This window comes from Epinephelus moara, chromosome 14, assembly GCF_006386435.1.
Source record: "Epinephelus moara isolate mb chromosome 14, YSFRI_EMoa_1.0, whole genome shotgun sequence".
Classification (NCBI taxonomy): Eukaryota; Metazoa; Chordata; class Actinopteri; order Perciformes; family Serranidae; genus Epinephelus; species Epinephelus moara.
In genome coordinates, this window is record NC_065519.1 from 22,270,010 (window position 1) to 22,288,259 (window position 18,250).

The 18,250-nt window shown below is 40.8% G+C and overlaps 3 protein-coding genes across 5 annotated transcripts; 2 read left to right on the forward strand and 1 right to left on the reverse strand.

Moving 5' to 3' along the window:
- Window positions 1-13: 13 nt before the first annotated feature.
- Window positions 14-10,125, forward strand: LOC126401149 (serine/threonine-protein kinase Nek9). Of its 3 annotated transcripts, none has more exons than XM_050062253.1 (23): window positions 14-1,133; window positions 3,166-3,343; window positions 3,439-3,494; window positions 3,578-3,648; window positions 3,752-3,857; window positions 3,969-4,100; window positions 4,215-4,325; window positions 4,466-4,530; window positions 4,641-4,691; window positions 4,802-4,994; window positions 5,426-5,570; window positions 5,655-5,855; window positions 6,012-6,058; window positions 6,149-6,310; window positions 6,400-6,508; window positions 6,601-6,762; window positions 6,842-7,009; window positions 7,087-7,146; window positions 7,249-7,436; window positions 7,853-8,011; window positions 8,126-8,230; window positions 8,315-8,368; window positions 8,464-10,125. In XM_050062253.1, exons 1-23 carry the CDS (start codon window positions 948-950, stop codon window positions 8,635-8,637), a joined length of 2,883 nt encoding a protein of 960 aa, XP_049918210.1. In that variant the 5' UTR covers window positions 14-947; the 3' UTR covers window positions 8,638-10,125. The 3 variants fall into 3 exon arrangements, with proteins under 3 accessions (XP_049918210.1, XP_049918209.1, XP_049918211.1); XM_050062252.1 differs by having other exon boundaries at window positions 24-1,133; window positions 6,397-6,508; XM_050062254.1 differs by having other exon boundaries at window positions 26-1,133; window positions 6,397-6,508; window positions 7,087-7,140.
- On the reverse strand, window positions 9,719-18,187 carry LOC126401152 (golgin subfamily A member 6-like protein 22). The gene is made up of 4 exons (XM_050062258.1): window positions 18,064-18,187; window positions 13,456-13,513; window positions 11,904-13,325; window positions 9,719-10,434 (listed from the first exon to the last, which is right to left on the reverse strand). Exons 3-4 carry the CDS (start codon window positions 13,218-13,220, stop codon window positions 10,330-10,332), a joined length of 1,422 nt encoding a protein of 473 aa, XP_049918215.1. The 5' UTR covers window positions 13,221-13,325; window positions 13,456-13,513; window positions 18,064-18,187; the 3' UTR covers window positions 9,719-10,329.
- LOC126401153 (zinc finger protein OZF-like) lies at window positions 14,734-17,742 on the forward strand. Its single transcript, XM_050062259.1, has 2 exons — window positions 14,734-15,006; window positions 15,104-17,742. The coding sequence occupies exons 1-2, from the start codon at window positions 14,832-14,834 to the stop codon at window positions 16,309-16,311; spliced, it is 1,383 nt and encodes a 460-aa protein (XP_049918216.1). The 5' UTR covers window positions 14,734-14,831; the 3' UTR covers window positions 16,312-17,742.
- Window positions 18,188-18,250: the final 63 nt, after the last annotated feature.

The following is an 18,250-nucleotide window of genomic DNA, read 5'->3' on the forward strand; positions in this document are numbered from 1 at the left end:
GTAATGTTTTTGTTTGTTTTGTTTTGTTGTGTATGCATTTGTTTGTTTGGTTTTGGTATTTCTCTTGTTGGGGTATTTCCAGTTATGTTGTTGACTCTTCATCTTCCTTTATAAAAATTTAAAATGAGTGCACCAGATTAGACCTGATAATTTGGTATGAAATTAAACTTGTGAACTAAAACTTTACAAATGTGGACAGCTGTATGTATATGCTACTTGTGTAAAGTCCTTTTTTTTAATTTATAGTCACTTACGCTGAGCAATGAGGGGAGACCATAGGGAGACACAGGTTTAAACATATCATAAAAACCCCTCGGTAATGCTGACCGTTTAAGGTTTAATTTGACAGTTTCCGGGTTTGAGCACAAGGAAGGATGGAGGAGTTTCCGATGTGTTGCTGCGCCTTTAGTCGAGTCTCAGACGAAACTAACTCACTTTAAATATTCGTCGTGTGTTTGTCATGTAGATTTATATTTACATTGCCACGGCAGCTCAGGATTTCATCGCAGTTCTTTACTTTCTTCCTGCTAAGTTAAGTGTTAGCTAAATCAAGCTAACCCAAACTAACGAGCGCTGTAACCGGAAATGCGCCCTCTTGCCTTTCAGCGTAAAATACACAACACCACGTTCAGCGATACACCTTTTATTTTGACACTTCAAAAAGTTGGCTGATGGTCCTTGTTTTTGTTGTGTCATGCTTGACGCTGGTGCAACAACTATATTTGCTCGTATCTTGCTACGTAGTATTTTTCGTTCATTCTGTGCGTTGAGTGGCTTCGAGACATTTGGTAACGTATTACTTTGACAGGCCTCCGTGTTTGCTGACACGGGTCACACGTTAGAGGTGTGTGCGCTTTTTTTAGGGGAGTCTTTCTGAAAGAGTTGTCGTTAGGCCTGTTCGGGGTTATTTCCATCACTGCCACTGGCTAACAAGTCCCTAAACAGAAATGTCACTGGGGGAATATGAAAGACATTTCGACTCGCTCAATTCAGAATTGGGCGGCGGGTCTGTGGTCAGTGAGCGATCAGCCTTGGGCACATATAATGGCGAAGAGGAGAAGCTGCATTACATTCCTATCCGGATCCTCGGGAGGGGGGCGTTTGGTGAAGCGATTCTGTACAGAAGAACAGAGGTAAGTTCAGTTTCTGCCATAGCACATTTTCTAATGTTTAAAAGGCACTTATGCCATGCAATGAAGACTTTACTTCATCAAAACTGTTGTTGAAAGTGCTCCTTAAATGTACCCACTTTACCATCAACAGCAGAGCAAGGAAAACATGCCTAGTTCAAGTTCACAAGGTCCCCACAACTTTTCCCAGCACAGGCATAAGGTTTCAGTCAGAAATTATTTGAAACTAGTGCTTCTCATGAAACATACTACTTAAATCTTTCAGAAATGTCTTGCTGTTCGTGCTACATCTTGTTTTCTAGTTGGATTATTATGATGAACTGTGCAGGATGTGTCTTGCTTACTGAATTGCTCACTGTTCCTCTGTTTCCATACCCCTGTGAGAAATTCCTGAGTGAGAACTAGATAAATGACTGTCCTGTGGTTTGCTTCTTTATCCTCCTGAGACCTGATCCTCCTAGCTATTTGGGATCAGTAGGACATATTATTTTAAAGAATTAAACACTGTCGACAATAATTACATCCAATTACATCTCAACAGTAAAGTCCCAAACTCCTCAAAGAAGACAATAATAAAGTCCCAATGTCCTCAAACTAGGACTTCCTAATTAACAGTGTCTTAGCTTGTTACTGTTGCTAAAATTGGTCAATTTTGTTGCCATATCAAACTACAAACATTATTAATCATGAATAAACAAGTTATAACCATAAAATGTGATCCGGATTTGGACCTTTTCCACTTTTGTTTCGGTATTGGCTGCAGACTGACATGGATTAGTGTATTGTGCTCTTACTGCCACTAGATGGCACAAAAAAGCCTCCACGAACGAGGACAACAGTACTGAGTTAAGTAGGATGAAGTAAACCCAAAATGTGATGTCCTCATATGAGGACACAGGGTCTCAGGAGGCTGTCCTGTTGTCCTTTTGGGTGGTTATACTGTAGTGCGTGTGTTTGGAGACCATTTCATGCTACCTATCACTTAAAAAATGTAATCTGAATCAATTACATTACATAAAAGTTTTTGTTCTTAACCTGAGAAGTAGGGATAGGAATCACCAGAGGCCCCACTATACGATATTATCACAATCTCTAATTTTGTCGCCTGACGGAAAACGTTGTCAACATCTGTTTTATTTAGTAGGATAAACTTCAATTAGTAGTCTGGGCTACTATTTGCCTAAATCACTGATATCAACAGACCTATGTTTGGGACAGGTGTCTGTAGGGACAGGCCTTAAATTTCTTTCACATAAAACAGTTGCTCAGCAAAAAAAAAGAAAATATAATCTGATTTTTTATTTAAACCAGTATGAATACAACTTGTTTAAAAATGAGGCTTCAGATAATATATCAATCATGAATCAATCATTTGATCTAGCTCCGACAGACAGTGCAACAGAGAGTGAGTTACAGCACTCGAGGATTACAGCCCCGGCATACCGACACAACACCTCTTTATCCTGTTCAAACAAGACTCACAACTTGGATTAATTTGAGTTAGCCAACAACAACATTTATACATCCAAAGAACTTCTATAAAAAAATGTAATTGCCTCACAACCAGACCAGGTGTCTAAATGAGACAGGCGTTTATTTGTCAAAATGTGTAGCCATACCAGGCTAGTAAAAGGCACTGGGTGTTAAATTGGGACTAGGCTTTTAATTGAAGAATTGAAATTTTACAGTATCTCACTTCAGTCTTTTTTTTTTTTTTTAGCAAAATGTATGTAGTGGATTGAAAGAGCAACTGATTTTATGTTTCTAGTAGGCTACCAAAAGTTTAGCTTTATTTATTAATCTATAATTTATATATTAAAAACGTTGATACCTTGCATCTGTGTATTGATACAGTATGGCGACACAAATATTTTCCCCACCCTTACTAGGAACATTTTCCTTGTCTGTCTGTTCTATAAGCAGCAGTAACAAGGACTGCACAGAAATGTAAACCTGCACATACTGTCATATCTGGATGCTAATTTTAGTCTCTCACTTGTATTATTTAATGGCATCTCCCTTCTGGCGTCCCTAGGACAACTCTCTGGTGGTATGGAAGGAGGTGGACCTGAACTCGCTCTCCGAAAAGGAGCGCAAAGATGTCATGAACGAAATCAGCATCCTCTCCATCCTGGAGCACAACAACATCATAGCCTACTTCAACCACTTCATGGATAAAAACACCTTGCTTATCGAGTTGGAGTATTGTAATGGTAGGTGAATGTCGTGTCCACTTTGTAGATTTGATGGAGATTAGTTTGAGTGCTGTTCATGTGTGACAGAATGCTAAATGGCCTTCTCATCACAGGAGGGAATCTGTACGACAAAATCAACCACCAGAATGGGAAACTGTTCAGTGAGGAGGTATGAGTGCAACATTGCATGGCTTTATTTCACCCTAACAGATTATTCTCTATGATATTGTCACCTTTAATGTGTTTCTTTAGGTGGTCATCTGGTACCTGTACCAAATTGCGTCAGCAGTGTCCCACATTCACAAGGCTGGGATCTTACACAGGTAAAAGTCCAGCACATTTTCATGCCCTTATTGATCATATCTGCATTCTTAAAATTTGTTTCAAGTATTTTTTGGTAATGGAACTATTACCTTTTTCTTGCAGAGACATCAAAACTCTGAATATTTTCCTCACCAAGACTGACCTTATCAAACTTGGTGACTACGGCCTTGCAAAGAAGTTAGACTCTGAGTTTTCAATGGCAGAGACTGTGAGTTGTGATTGTGTTCCTATAGCATCTTTAACCAGACTGGCTGAGATTTGGTAAATATGTTTTTCTCACCTTCACTTACATTCTTCTTCTTCTCCTCTGTAAATGCAGTGTGTGGGAACTCCATATTACATGTCACCCGAATTGTGCCAGGGGGCGAAGTACAACTTCAAATCAGACATTTGGGCCATGGGTTGTGTACTTTTTGAAGTCTTGGCTCTTACAAGAACATTTGATGCAACGGTAGGTTTGTTAACTTGCTTGATGTTGCATTATTGCTTCACATTAATCAAAAAATTGTAATTTTGTAATTTTTTACCACCAGAATGAACTAATTTTGCTGCTTGTGTCCATCAGAACCCTCTGAACCTCTGTGTGAAAATAGTCCAGGGCAACTGGACTATGGAAGTGAACTCGGAGGTTTATTCACCTGCACTGATCAAACTGGTGTACGAGTGCCTCGATCAAGTGAGTGAGGGGAATAAATCAGAGAGGGGTGTTGTGCCAGATTGTCTGAAATTATATGGTTTCATGCCAGAGATAATACAAAAAACTGGACTCTCTGAGGGGTATCCCTGTTAACTTCCTGTGATCTTTTTGTGTGGCAGGATCCTGCCAAGAGGCCTACATCTGACCAGATCCTGGACCAGCCATTCATCTCCTGCTGCAGACAGTGAGTTGGTTAAAAGGGGAAAATGTGGTTTTGTTATATTTTAGATTCTGTAGGGTGCAACAAAGTAAAAACACCCCTGACGATCCACTGACAACTTTATTCTCTGTTAGGGAGCTTGAAGAACGAGTTGCCCTGCTGAATTCAGCAATGAAAAAACCAAAGTAAGTTCTCAACACTTGTTTCATATTCTCCATCGTGAAAGCCTACCTGTTGTCCCTTAAGTAAGATTTTTTTAGTATTTAACAGATCTGTTGTCTTGTCTGCACCATAGGCTGAGCACAGTGACTGACACCCCCGTTGCTGTGGTGACCACACGCTCCAGGGAGGTGTACTTCTGGGGGGGAGGGAAGTTCACCCCTCAGAAAATTGACACTTTTAAAGGAGGCAGCAGTGCCCAACATGTGTGTGCAGGGGAGAGTCACTTTGCAGTGGTGACAGTGGAAAAGGAACTGTATACCTGGGCTGTGAGTAGTAATACATCACTCTGAGACCCCTTTTTCTCCACATTAGCTTCAGCTCTGACCCGGTTCCGTTCAGGATGCTCAGAGCCTTTGTGCTATCCAGCGAGCAAGTCCATGTAACCACCAGTTTTGAGATGAATAATTTTAAGTAAGGATGTGCAGAATATGACACACCTGCTGATGTCTTCACAGTTCTCACTTCAGACCAAGGGAAACCTGCTATTTTGTTGGTTCCAGCTGGGAACCAACTTTTTAGGATCTGAACCAATTTATTTATCAGTCGAAATTCTCAGAAAGGTTCAACGTTAGGTGCGGGAACTGGAACTGGAACAGAGTCTGTTCCATGTTGGTGGAAAAGGGGTACAAGAAGGAAAAACTGGATCCAGTTGCTCTTGTGCTTCACTTCAAGGAGCTTTTCCTAATCTTCTCTTCAGAATGTCCAAGGTGGAGCCAAGATGGTGGGCCAGCTGGGGCAGGGAGACCAGGCCTCGTACCGGCAGCCAAAGAGGGTGGAGAGGCTACAGGGGAAGGCAATACGGCAGGTGGCATGTGGGGCTGACTTCACCGCCTGCATCACTGGTGAGTGAGGAAAGCAGGAACTTGAGTGAAAACCTTTTCCTGTAAAAAACACAATTTTTGAACCTGCTGCTGCTGCTTTTGCAGATGAGGACCAGATGTACATGTTTGGGTCTGACTATTACGGCTGCATTGGCGTGGAGGGTGAGCTCGGCATAGAGATTTTGGAGCCAGTGCTTCTGGAGTTTTTTGAGGAGAGGCCTGTCCGTCAGGTTTCATGTGGGGACAACCATGTGGTGGTCCTGACTCAGAATGGGGACATCTACTCCTGGGGCTGCGGAGAGTACGGTACGTAGGGTTGCTACATTTAGTATTGTTCTGAGCTGACTGTCAGGTTGTTTTTGCTGTTATGACTGCGGCCAGCAGGTGGAGATCGTGGCCCTTTTAATACACAATCACACTAAGTGTTCTCTGTCACAAATTGCTCTGTTTTTCCTGCTGCAGGGCGTCTCGGCCTGGAATGTGAGGATGACTTCTCTTCTCCGATGCAAGTAAGTTTTTGTTCCCTGTCTGAAGCAACATGATATTCTTATTTGAAGCTGTTTATTTCAAAAGCACTGTCTGTTTTCTGGTTTCCTCAGGTGACGATCCCTAAAGGCGCTACCATCTCCTCAGTGTCATGTGCCAGCGATGGAACCTTCTTTTTAACAGAAACTGGCAAAGTCCTGGCCTGTGGAAACAATGAATTCAACAAGCTTGGTCTGAATCAGGGAATCTGTGGTCTCAAAAACCACCCTGGAGAGGTACTGGGTTACACAAGACTGTAATAATGGATACTGTTGGGCATGTTGCAGCCATGTACATATATTTTTTTTTCTGTACCACACAGCAGGGATACCAGGGCATCCCGTACATCACCACACTGACCTTGGTAAAGCAGCTGGCACGCTTCAAAATTCAAACCATAGCTCCAGGGAAGAGCCACACAGCTGCCATTGATGGTACTGTAAAAAGAGGCTGATATTTCTCTTGTAAGTGAAAATTGTCACCACTTCAAAGAAACATCAATTTCACACATTATCTGTCTTTGCAGTACGTGGTCGCCTGATCACCTTTGGCTGCAACAAGTATGGGCAGCTGGGTGTGAAGGACTTCAAGAAACACCAGGGTGTCCAGCTCCTTGTCGGACCCTTTGGAGGGAAGACTGTGACCAAAGTGTCTTGTGGAGACGGCTTTACCATCGCGGCAACTGAGGGTAAGAGGTTTTTATGTGCATCCAGAAGCCATAGATTTTTGGTCCTGAGGATGTATCATTACTTTTTTGTTTCTTGCAGACAATCACATCTTTGCATGGGGAAACGCAGGAAATGGGCGACTTGGGATGCCTGCTGACAAAGGGTTTGGTTCAGAGGTATGCCCTGCCATGCCAAGGCCTATCTTTGGTTCCCTCCACCATGTACCGGACCTCTCTTGCCGTGGTTGGCACACCATTATCATTATGGGTTAGTAATCACTACCAGACACTTGCACAGTGTACTGCTGCGGGAACCAGCTGTCTGATATATTTTGTCCTTTGCAGAGAAAGTGCTCAACTCCAAGACTATTCGCTCCAACAGCAGTGGACTATCAGTCGGTAGTGGTAAATTCTTGTCTTTCATCACTAATTTGTGTATTTTGCTTGAACAACAAGTCTATGTTTGCACCTGCAAGACTTCATTGTTTGCGTGTGTCATATACACAGGACTGGGCCAGGAGGCATCTACATCTACAGTGGATCTGGACATGGATCCTGGTTCAGAGACAGAGTGTCGTTTCAGGGGTCTTGGTGGCACAATGGAGGATAATACAGAGGAGTGCTTCTTGGAGACCCCGATGATGTCACTGGCAAATCAGACAGGGGACAGCTCCTGCCCCCTCTGGCTTAGAAAGGTTTGTTATCATGAAAGCACCAAGGTATAAGGAAACCTTTGGCCTTGTTCAGACTGCCAGCCCAAATCTGTTTTTTGCACATCCAGATTGAGTTTAGAAAGTCTCAACAGCAAAACACACGAAATACGATTTTTGCAAATTGGATCCAAACCACATTTGGAAGTGGTTTGAAATATGATTCCACTTCAAAGTTCAGCTGCTCTGGCCACCCAAATTGGATATCAAAGTGTCTTGGAACGCGACATACAATGACAACTTCAGATCCACAGTGATGGAAGTGCTGAGCAGAATCCACGCTGCTGCTAACAGAGCACTATGGAGGACAACAGTCTGCGGACAGATGGCTAAATAAATTGAAATAAATAACCGTGACTTCACGACACAGTTGTTTGACTCATAGTGTTCTCATCCAACAGGAGCTTGAGAATGCAGAGTTCATCCCAATGCCAGATGACCCTGAGCAATTCATTCCTGACCAGCTCGCTTCTTACTCCCAAAGTGTCACTCTACCATATGAGGAGCTGAAAGAGCTAACGGCTGCTGCAGCAGCAGCCAGCACTGAGAAAGGCCTGTCGGTAATGCCAACATAGCTAAATTATGCTCTCCAAGTAAAACACTTTGGAATTTCACAATATTGATGTTTACACTGTGTTAGACTGTGATTTGAAGCACATCCACTGTTTTCCCAGACTAAGCGAATGAGCTGTGATAAAGTCAATGGACTAGAGGACGCTGACGTCTGCAAAAAAGGGGAATCAGGTGCATGCTGCAAAGCAAGTAGTGAGATCACAAAGGTATCACATCTGCGCACTCAGCACTGCAAATCATGATCTAATCAGTTTTACCACAGTATCTGACAGAAGAGCTTATTTTTGCAGCTGCGAGAGACGGTCGCTCGTCAGGAGATGAGGATCCAGATGCTCGAGAAGCAGGTGAGAAATTTCTTTTCCCAAAAGCTGACCACTTGCATAAGTGCTGATTTTGAGCCTCGTGCATGAGTAACAGCCTGTATCGCTGCTGCCTCTAGGTCACTGAGCAGCAGAAGGAGAACGAAAGGCTCTGGGCTGCAATCAATCGTTCAACGCCACGGGAACCAGGCTGTGACAATAACAGAAACCATCCCCTTGATGCCCGTATGCCCGGGGATGGAGGAGAGAGAGGAGGCGGATTCACAAACCGACCTGCAGGGGCCAGCGTGTGAGACTGAACCTGCAGATGTCCTGATTATGGGAGAGGTGTCAAAACTCTTAGCACATATTGAATTAAACAAGCCGGTCAGATGTGCAGCAGAGGGTGCAGCCTTGTGCCATTCACGGTGGTTACATACGGTATACATGTTTGACAGAGCGCTAGGTTGCATGATGACATTCTGTTACAGAATACTGTATAATACCTTGCACACGTGTGTTCACCTGGGTGCAGTGATCTAGCTAGTTTCTTCACAGACTGGAATGTTGGCTGGATTCAACATGACGCGTCGGTCCTTGACACCCGTGAGAGACAATCATCATAGTGTTACTCTGCAATGTGAATGTTAAGTTTATGTTTTGGTGGTATTTTTGACTTTAGGTGATGTCAGCATCGAGGCTTCAGTCCTTAGTGCCTCACGTTTTACAAATAACAGGTAAAATATGGAAAACTATGGAAACGGTTTGCTAATGCCAAAGATTAAGGTTTCCTCTTGTCAGTTGTTGAGTGATGGGCCGCCAGGATGTTGATGATGTGGCGCTGTCTCATATTAAAACATACATGTATCACTTTATTTTTAATTATTTTCATTTCTTTTGATATTCCTAAAAAGTTAAATGTGCCAAATACAAAATATCCTATATTTATCAGACATGTTAGCTATTACAAACATAATCTGAATATTTCATGCAAATATATATGTTTTTTGTTTTGTTTTAATTTGCATGTTTTATTGTTGTATGAAAGTATTTGTGTGAAACATGAAACTACTGATTCATTTTTTAACAGCTATATTTAGTTACTTTTTCTTACTGCCTTCTTTGACTCTTGAATCTTTGTTGGGGCAGCACACGTAGGTCTATCCTCTTTGTGACATGTATGAACACTTGAACAGTTTTCCTTCGACGTGGAAGCATTTCTGATATAGCTGAACTTGCAGCTATAATGTTTTCTCAGTGCATTTTTTAACCTTTTTTTCTGTCTTTGGTACTTTCTGGACTTTTGTTTTGCTGTATTTTGCATCATTTGTCAGAGCAATTACATTTTTTTTGTTTGTTTGTTTAATGTCCATTGGTTTATTGTGCAATTATCACGTGTGTGTGTGTGTGTGTGTGTGTGTGTGTGTGTGTGTGTGTGTGTGTGTGTGTGTGTGTGTGTGTGTGTGTGTGTGTGTAAAACCCTTTGTCCTAGTTTTGAGCTGTCAGATGTCTGCATTATAACACTGGCAGTATATTCATGCAGTAAAATGCAGTGTTAAATGTAGCCAGAGTGCCTTAGCAAGCTATTGAAACCAAAATTAGTGCAAATATGACAATGCTGTGCCTTCTGTGAATATTTTATGCAGTGTGTCGACAGCATTTAGAAATATGGTTTATGTTTTTTCAGCGGATAACCAAATATTGTGGAGATGTAACAGTTGTATAAACAGTTATCTCACAGTCACACTGTTGTTTCATGCTTCGTGTAAAAGCCATAAATAAAACAGCTGTCTTTTGTCATGCGTGTATCGTCAATATTTCTTTTTGTTGATTGAGATTGAGAGTATATTCAAACAATGTAGATAAGAGATCTGTAACAACATTTTTACAAGAGTTTAAATCAAACAATTTAGGGGCGGCAGTGACTAATGAGATGGTGATGTGTGACTGATTTCTTGTTCCAATGGTCCAGGGCCAAAGTGTCTAGATCAGTTCTGGTCACCTGCTCACTTGGACCGTTTTGGTTGTGAGGTTCCAGCTGGGAGTCGACCCTCTTGCAGGTTCCTTGTGTTTGACTTGTGATAGTGTCCTGGGTTCTTTTTCTTTAAAACCTAAATAGAAAGACATTAGATACATCAAAAATAGTACATGCTATTTAAAAGCATACATTTAGCATTAAATTCCTCCATGGCTGGGATATACTGACTTATAGTCCCCTAGTATGAGACAAGCCAAAGAAACTGAATCATACATTTCCCATAATGCAAAAGTATCTTCCCTGGCTGGAGACTTGCATTGGGTAGGTTACCTACAGGTACCAAGTGGGTAAGCCACAAAAAAGGTGATTAACGGGTGATATGTTGTCTTAATTTTATTTTCGCGTTCATTTTTTGGGTGAAAACGGATCTCTAGTGTTGGATGATAAATACATTTAAATAAAACAAGGAATAATATTTAAATGTATTAATCCTTAATTTACTGACGTGTGTGTGTTTGTGTCTTCTTCGCCAGCTGGAATATGAGAGTCGCTTCAGTCAGTTTTGTGACTAACAGAGATGTTAACTGAGGAGATGTGCTGCTATCATGAGAATAAGTTAAAAAAAAAAATTAATTTAATTGTATTTACCCCCATTGTAACTTATATTATAATAATTTTTCATGTATAATATGCCCCCAAAATGATCACTTTAAATGTGCTGCCTTACCAAATAATTTTAACAGTGCGTAGTTATTAAAGGAGGGGTGGCACGGTGGTGTGGTAGTTAGCATTATCGCCTCACAGCAAGAGGGTTCCTGGTTCATTCCTGGGTGCGTGAGCCCTTCTGTGCAGAGTTTGCATGTTTTCCCGTGTCAGCGTGGGTTTTCTCCGGGCACTCTGGCTTCCTCCCACAGTCCAAAGACATTCAGGTTGGAGATAGGTTAATTGGTGACTCTAAATTGTCCGTAGGTGTGAATGTGAGTGTGAGTGGTTGTCTGTCTCTACGTGTCAGCCCTGTGATAGTCTGGTGACCTGTCCAGGGTGTACCCTGCCTCTCGCCCAGTGTCAGCTGGGATAGGCTCCAGCCCCCCCACGACCCCCAAGAGGATAAGTGGTTAGAAAATGGATGGATGGATAGTTATTAAAGGACTCATGGTATGTTGGACTGCAGATCTCTTATGGACGGGTCGGGTTGTATTGCTAAACTAATTGGTGATATGTAGGGACGGGAAACACCAGAGGATCCACGACACGATATTATCACTTTACTGAAGTCATGATACAGTAATATTGTGATTTTAGATATGTTGTGATATGCTGAGTATTGCGACAAGATTTATTGCGATTTATTACCCTTTTTCAACTGTAAATTATGTCCCCCAAAAGTCTGTCAACATCTGTATTATCTAATAAGATAAAAAAAATTGTGTCTGTTCATCTCATCTCAGCCTCATCTCAGCCTCCCATCCCCAGCATCCCCAGTTTGTAAAGCAGACTCTGTAATGTGGGACCCACTCTTAAAAACAATGCTCCATTGACATACAAGTGATCAAAAATTGGTAGGGCAGCCTTTTAAAAGAGCCCAAAATGTAACTGGCCTACCTCTGGACTCCTGGATTTGCTGTGGGTTTTCCAGAACTCCTCTATGGCGGTTCCCTTGGTCCGACTAGCGTAGGAGTTGAAGACTGAACGCTGTGATTGTTTCGTCTTTTTACAGACTTGGATATGCTTCTGTAATCTTTCACTTGCAAATTTTCTGTTGCAGACTCTGCAAGGAAGAAGCTGGAGGCTGGCATCTCGGTCGTCTTCCTGTCTCAGCTCCTCCTGCTCTGGTCTGCTGGAGTGAGAGGGGTGAGAAACAGGTAGAGACGATGGTCCTTCAGACAGTTTTCTTCCTGCACCTCTGTGGTTTTCTGCTGTAGCTTTGTGAGAAGTCTTCTGTTGATTCATTTGAGGCATGTCTCGTTCAACGTCTAAGTCAAACATCTCCTTACTTGTCCTGTCTGTGTATTTCTTTTCAGTCATAGAGGTTGTATTTTGTTCTCTCTCTTTTGCTTTCATTGCTCCATCCTGTGACCTCAGACCTGTCTCCCCCCAAATGCCGTTATCTTTTTCATCCCCTCCTTTTCTTCTGGCATGCTCTTTCACATGTTCCCACTTTGATTTGTTCAGCTCTCCACTCTCTTCTTGCTTGGGATCTGTGATCTGATGAGTTCCTTTATGACCTTTTGTTTGTGCAACGTCTATTTCCCCTCTTTTCCATCCTTCTTCGTGTGTATTCCTCATTCTGTCCTCGTTCCTCCTATCTTGAGTCTTCCTATGTTGTCTCACATCCTCCTGTCTTCTTTCATGCATCATCATTTCTCTGTTTCTCACTGGTTCTCTCCTCTGCTGCTCAGACAGCCTGGTTTTTGTCTGAGCGTGTCCCCTCTCTGCTTGTCTCCTGTCGAGCCTCTGCTCCTCGCTCCTTTGGTCACAACCGACAGCGGTGTCTCTTTGGATTTTTTGTCTAATTTTTTCCTCAACACTCCACAGCTTCTCCTGTAGCATGAGCTCTTTTGCATGAATTGCTTTGGCCATCTCCAGTTCTCCGCTAGGTTGTCTTTGAGAGTGTTTTCTTGGATGCTGGGATCCAGTAGTCTCTCTGATGTCCTTTGAATCATGTCCTCGGGGCGGCATTTGGCCTCTTGGTTGTTTTGTAATAGTTTTTTTGTCCAAATCATACAAGTTAAGTGAGTCTTGCTTCCCAGGGTTGAGAGGCCGTCTGTGGCTGACAGGCTTGTTTGGAAACGGCCTGTCTGCTCCATCCTCTCTCCTCCCAGGTACAACTCCATCTTGTCCTTGAGTATAAACATTTCCATGTCTTTTTTCTGCAATGCTGTCCTGCCCTTGAGGTCTTCCTCTTGTGTATGTGTTCATGACTTCATCTGTTGTCTTTCAGGCTGTGCTGTTGTTCCGTAGAACTTTATGAAAGTCATTCAAGCTCTCCACACCAGCTACTGAGTTTTTTTCCCTGTATAATTTCTAGGAAAAAAGAAACAGTCCAAAAATAAATTAAGAATAAAAAAGGAAACGTTGCTAGAACAAAGCTGGCATCTGCAGTGTTTAAGTATTTGCGTGAAAAAGGAGCACAGGTGTGACTGAATCAACTTACCCCAAGTCCCAAGTCAGTCTCAAGTTACCCAAGCAATTCCATTTCATTAGCTTCTTGTCTGAATGTAGAAAAAAAATAAAGTCAGAACAAATAACAGCCTGGTAAAATAAAATCTATGAAGACATGGGCTAAAAATATAAATTCCATTGTACAGGTTTAACTTGAAATCAATCCTTGACCAAGACAACAGCCGTTGACTACTCTAGGTCCACTCACTCACGTTTTGTAGCTTTCAACCAGATTACACAGCATTATTAGCAGATGAAGTTAAATTACCTTTGGTTGATTGTTAATTATAACAAATCAGGAATCATGATGTCTAGTTTAATATTCTTTATTGTCTTCTTTTGTTGTTAGAAAACCAGCTCAAACCTTAAAATAAAAGAGTGAATTGGAACCTCCTGCTTGTGCTCATCTGTCCTAACTGACACACCACTGAGTTCATTAAATCCTTGAAACAGACTCTCCTAAATTCCCAAATATTCTTCAAAGGTAATCAGAAAATGAAGTTTGTTAATGAAGACCATGTAATACAGTCAAAAGCTCCAAAGTATGCATGTAATTGGAGAAATCCTAAAAGTGCTCTGAATGTTGCAAACGTCTATGGCTACATGACAAATTAACTAAGCTTATTTACTGATGATGACCATGTAATACGATGGAAAACTCTAGAACAAGCAAGTATAAGAGGATTTTGAGCAGATTTTTCTTTTCTTTTCTTTTTTTTTTGGCAAGCCTATAGACATTTTCTAACTTGACAACATAAACATTACAAATGGGCCCCTTTGTGATTCCTGTGTCATAAATATGGATATGGATTTTATGACTAAATGATAGAGGTCAATGTCAGAAAAAAATGTAACAAGGTGCTATCAACTTAGTACTCCATCTGTGGTTGACAAATTTTCCCATAAAAAATGGCTAGGATTTCAAACACTTGTGACCTAATTTGCCATATTTCACAGGCAAATGTTGTACTTTGTAGGCCACTACATTTTACTAGATGGTTAGTTAGTTTGCTGATATAGTAAGCTTATTAAATATGATGCCCAGTTATTAAACTATCCACCAGCATGTGAACCAGGTTAAAAAAAATAGATACATTAAATTAAAATGAAATAAATTATTATCAGTAGTAGTAGTAGTAGTGGTAGTGGTAGTAGTAATAAATTATTATTATTATTTTGAACTTTTTTTTAACTAAATGAAGGCAGAACCAAAGGTTAACTCATTCCGCTGCCGGAACTTATCAGTGTGACATCCACCGGAAGTAAACAATACAGGCGTTAGCAGCATTAGCTTTATGGATGTAATTAGCTGGGAGGTGATGTTGTACTGGTAGCGCTGATAATTATTGAATTTCTAATGAAGCAACAATGTCTTCAGCTCAGTGTTTTAGAGAGTTTCTCCGGGAGCGACTAACTGCTGCTGCTACTGAGGAAATATTCGGGGTTTTTAAGAAAACTATCGTCAAGTACGAGGAGGAGATCGACCGTCAGCGCAGAATGTTGGATACCGACTGGAAACCCGAAGTAAAATTACACAGAGTAGGTGTGTAGAACTCTCATGTTATTTAAAGAACCAGCAGAGCAGCATGGCTCACATGGGATGTTGGTGGTTTAAATGCTTGTCGTGTTTATTTGCTCAGATGTCTGCCATCCAGAGCTCCCACAGCAACATGCCTGTAAGCAGGAGGAGGCTCTCGATGACCAGCAGCTCTGTACTCAGGAGAGGAGCTCCAGTCTGGACCAAGAGGACCCTCAGATTAAAGAGGAGCAGGAGGAGCTCTGCACCAATCAGGAGGGAGAGCAGCTTGTAGTGAAGGAGGAGATTGATGCCTTTGTGTGGACTCCTACTGATGAGGAAAGTGACCACAGTGATGAACAGACTCTGAACTTCAATCCTGATGACACTCTAAGTGCAGCACAAAACCAGTCTGTAGTCTACATGCCAGTTATAAGCTCTGTGGTTGTACCAGAACCAAACAGTGACCACCAGCTCTTTGCTCACACCTCTCATGTAGACGAGAGCGAAGATCCGGAAAGAGAAGAGCAAGGAGACTTGGGATCAACCAGAAATGTAGAACCAAAGAAAAGTAATCACAAAAGCAGAGATCACAGTAACACTGTATACAACCCTACCATGTCAAACATTCAACTCAATACTGATACAGGTAAAAAGTCTTTAAAATGTGACACATGTGGGAAAGCTTTTAAGTGTAAGTCAAAATTGACTATACATTTGAGAATCCACACAGGTGAGAAGCCGTTTACGTGCGAAACGTGTGGGAAAGATTTCAGACGTGGTAGTACCCTGATAGACCACATGAGAACTCACACAGGTGAGAAACCATATTTTTGCAAAATATGTGGGAGAGATTTCAGGTTTAGCAGTGACTTCGCAGTCCACATGAGATCGCACACAGGTGAGAAGCCGTATCTCTGCAGCACCTGTGGGAAATCATTCAGTCGGACATCTGAATTAAAGAGTCATGTAAGACTCCATACAGGTGAGAAGCCACATTTGTGCAAAACATGTGGGAAAGCTTTCAGACTTAGCTGTAGCTTGATAGCCCACACGAGAATCCACACAGGTGAAAAGCCGTATCCTTGCAACACCTGTGGGAAAAAGTTCATTCGGATGTCGGAATTGAAGGCTCATATAAGAATCCACACAGGTGAGAATCCTTATTCTTGTAAAACATGTGGAAAAGGTTTCAGATATAACAGTCGCTTGCTGGTCCACATGAGAAGAGCCCACACTGGTGAGAAGCCGTACCTTTGCAAGACCTGCGGGAAAAGCTACTTTGATGCATCTCAATTGGCAAGGCATATAAAAACGCACGCAAGCATGTAGCCTTGTATTTTACTACGTGGCAGGCAATTTAGTCCTAGATGTTCATGGTGTAAACACACAAAAACCAACAGAAGTGAGGAGCTACATAATTACAGCATTTTTGGGAAAAGTCTGACTCATACTTTAAAAAGCTCCTGGCTGAGGATCAAAATACACACGGGAGAAATCACTGAGCTGAAATTCCAGTGGAAACATGTTGACCTACTCAATACACTTTTGCAATCACTACATCTCTGTAATTAATTATGTGCAATATCACATTCAAAAGAGGTCACATTATCTTAGTATGTGGAAGTAGTACATCAGAAATGCCATCAAGTTTAACCCTTTGAAACATCACTTTTCTTGTAATGGTAAACCTTTGAGCCTTGTGCAAATTGGTGCGAATTCTTTCAAAAACATGGGTAAAAAGATGATGAGCAACTTGGTGTGACATTTCCCACAGATTGAAAAAAAAAAAAAAAAAAGGATTTAGGAAGTGTTTTTTAAAGAATTGGGGAAAAAAAGAAAAAAAGGCTAGGAAAAGCTATATAATTACTTTTAAATTTTATAATCATGTTACAGAATTATTATATTTTTTAAGGACTCTTTCCAGGTCATTTCCTTGTTTGTTTTGAATTTTATTATTATTATTATTATTTTTTTTTATTATTTTTATTTTTTACTAATTTCCTTGTTTTTAATTTTATCTTTTTTACCAATTTCTTGCTAAGTTTTTGGGTCATTTCTTCTTTCATTGCTCATAGCCTTCTTCCCGTGCTTTTAAAGGAAATCAAGCCAATTTGCTCAAGTTATACGCAACAGTATTTCTTTAAAACAATCATAATCTCGAGAATATTTAAAAAGCCCTTCTTGCACAAAGAGTTAGTAGTTATTACAAATGCTTGACCTGTTGAATTAATCTAGTATTATTATTAGTATTATTATTATTGATAACATTTTTATACACTACTTAAGTTATATCAGTGGATTGTGAACTCTTGATGTTGAGGCTGAGAAACCCTGTCTCTAGTAGTGTTTGGTCACTTATGTTGTCATTCTACCAACTGTTTTTTTGTTATTTAATTTCATATTTTTATATATAATATATATTTTGTAATTGCATGAACCTGGTATTCTTTTTAAGTTTGGGTGTTTAGAGGTGACACACAAATTGTAGATGAGCCTAAGCAGTAGTAATGAATGAATGAATACTGAATGACTAGTAACTTAGTGATCAGTGTCCTTTGTCTTTTTAAATCTCATGTACGTATACTAACAATAAAGCTTTGTACAGTTATGATGATGATGATGATGATGATAATGAATGTAACTACATGTAAGTACTGCATTTACAGACAACTCTGATGTCTTCAGGTGGCTAAGATTGCATGTAAATCCCACACTATATGAAATCTTGAACACATCTAATAAAAAAAAACACATCAGTTCTGAGATATTTTTGATTACTTTCCTTTTATGCCACATATAATTATACTTTACCACATTTAATGGCAAATGTACTTTTTCTGTAATGTAGTGTAGCTCCATCTTTAGATGTTTCACTCCAAAAATACCAAAAATTAAAAGGAGTACAGTGTAATGTTTTAACAAAACATTGCCTACGTAGCATTTCTTGGCTGACATTTGCTAGCCAAATGATAGAGGTCATAGTCAGAAAAAATGTAGTGAGCTTTAGACTTAGTACTTCATCTGTAGTTGACAAATTTTACCCACGAAAAGCACTGTCTACATTTTCAAACACATACTGACCTTTTAAATGTCGTCTGAGTTAAGGTTGAGTTTTGCTAACCTAGCTATCTACGTATAAAACCACTCGGTGGGTGATAGACATAATAACTGATAACGACTCCTTTCCCCATCGTTTACATTCGTTGCCTAGAAACCGAATATCTCGGGTATTCTCTGATTGGTCCACTGCATGAATGTCCACTGTACG

Excerpts from the sequence above, each read along its gene's own strand:
- LOC126401149 (XM_050062252.1), top strand. The coding sequence starts at position 948 with ATGTCACTGGGGGAATATGAAAGACATTTCGACTCGCTCAATTCAGAA. Across the intron at positions 1,134-3,165 it reads TTCTGTACAGAAGAACAGAG|GACAACTCTCTGGTGGTATG; the intron begins GTAAGTTCAGTT and ends TGGCGTCCCTAG. Across the intron at positions 7,010-7,086 it reads GCACACCATTATCATTATGG|AGAAAGTGCTCAACTCCAAG; the intron begins GTTAGTAATCAC and ends TGTCCTTTGCAG.
- LOC126401152 (XM_050062258.1), bottom strand. The coding sequence starts at position 13,220 with ATGAACACATACACAAGAGGAAGACCTCAAGGGCAGGACAGCATTGCA. Across the intron at positions 10,435-11,903 it reads GCAAATCCAGGAGTCCAGAG|GTTTTAAAGAAAAAGAACCC; the intron begins GTAGGCCAGTTA and ends CTTTCTATTTAG.
- LOC126401153 (XM_050062259.1), top strand. The coding sequence starts at position 14,832 with ATGTCTTCAGCTCAGTGTTTTAGAGAGTTTCTCCGGGAGCGACTAACT. Across the intron at positions 15,007-15,103 it reads AGTAAAATTACACAGAGTAG|ATGTCTGCCATCCAGAGCTC; the intron begins GTGTGTAGAACT and ends TTATTTGCTCAG.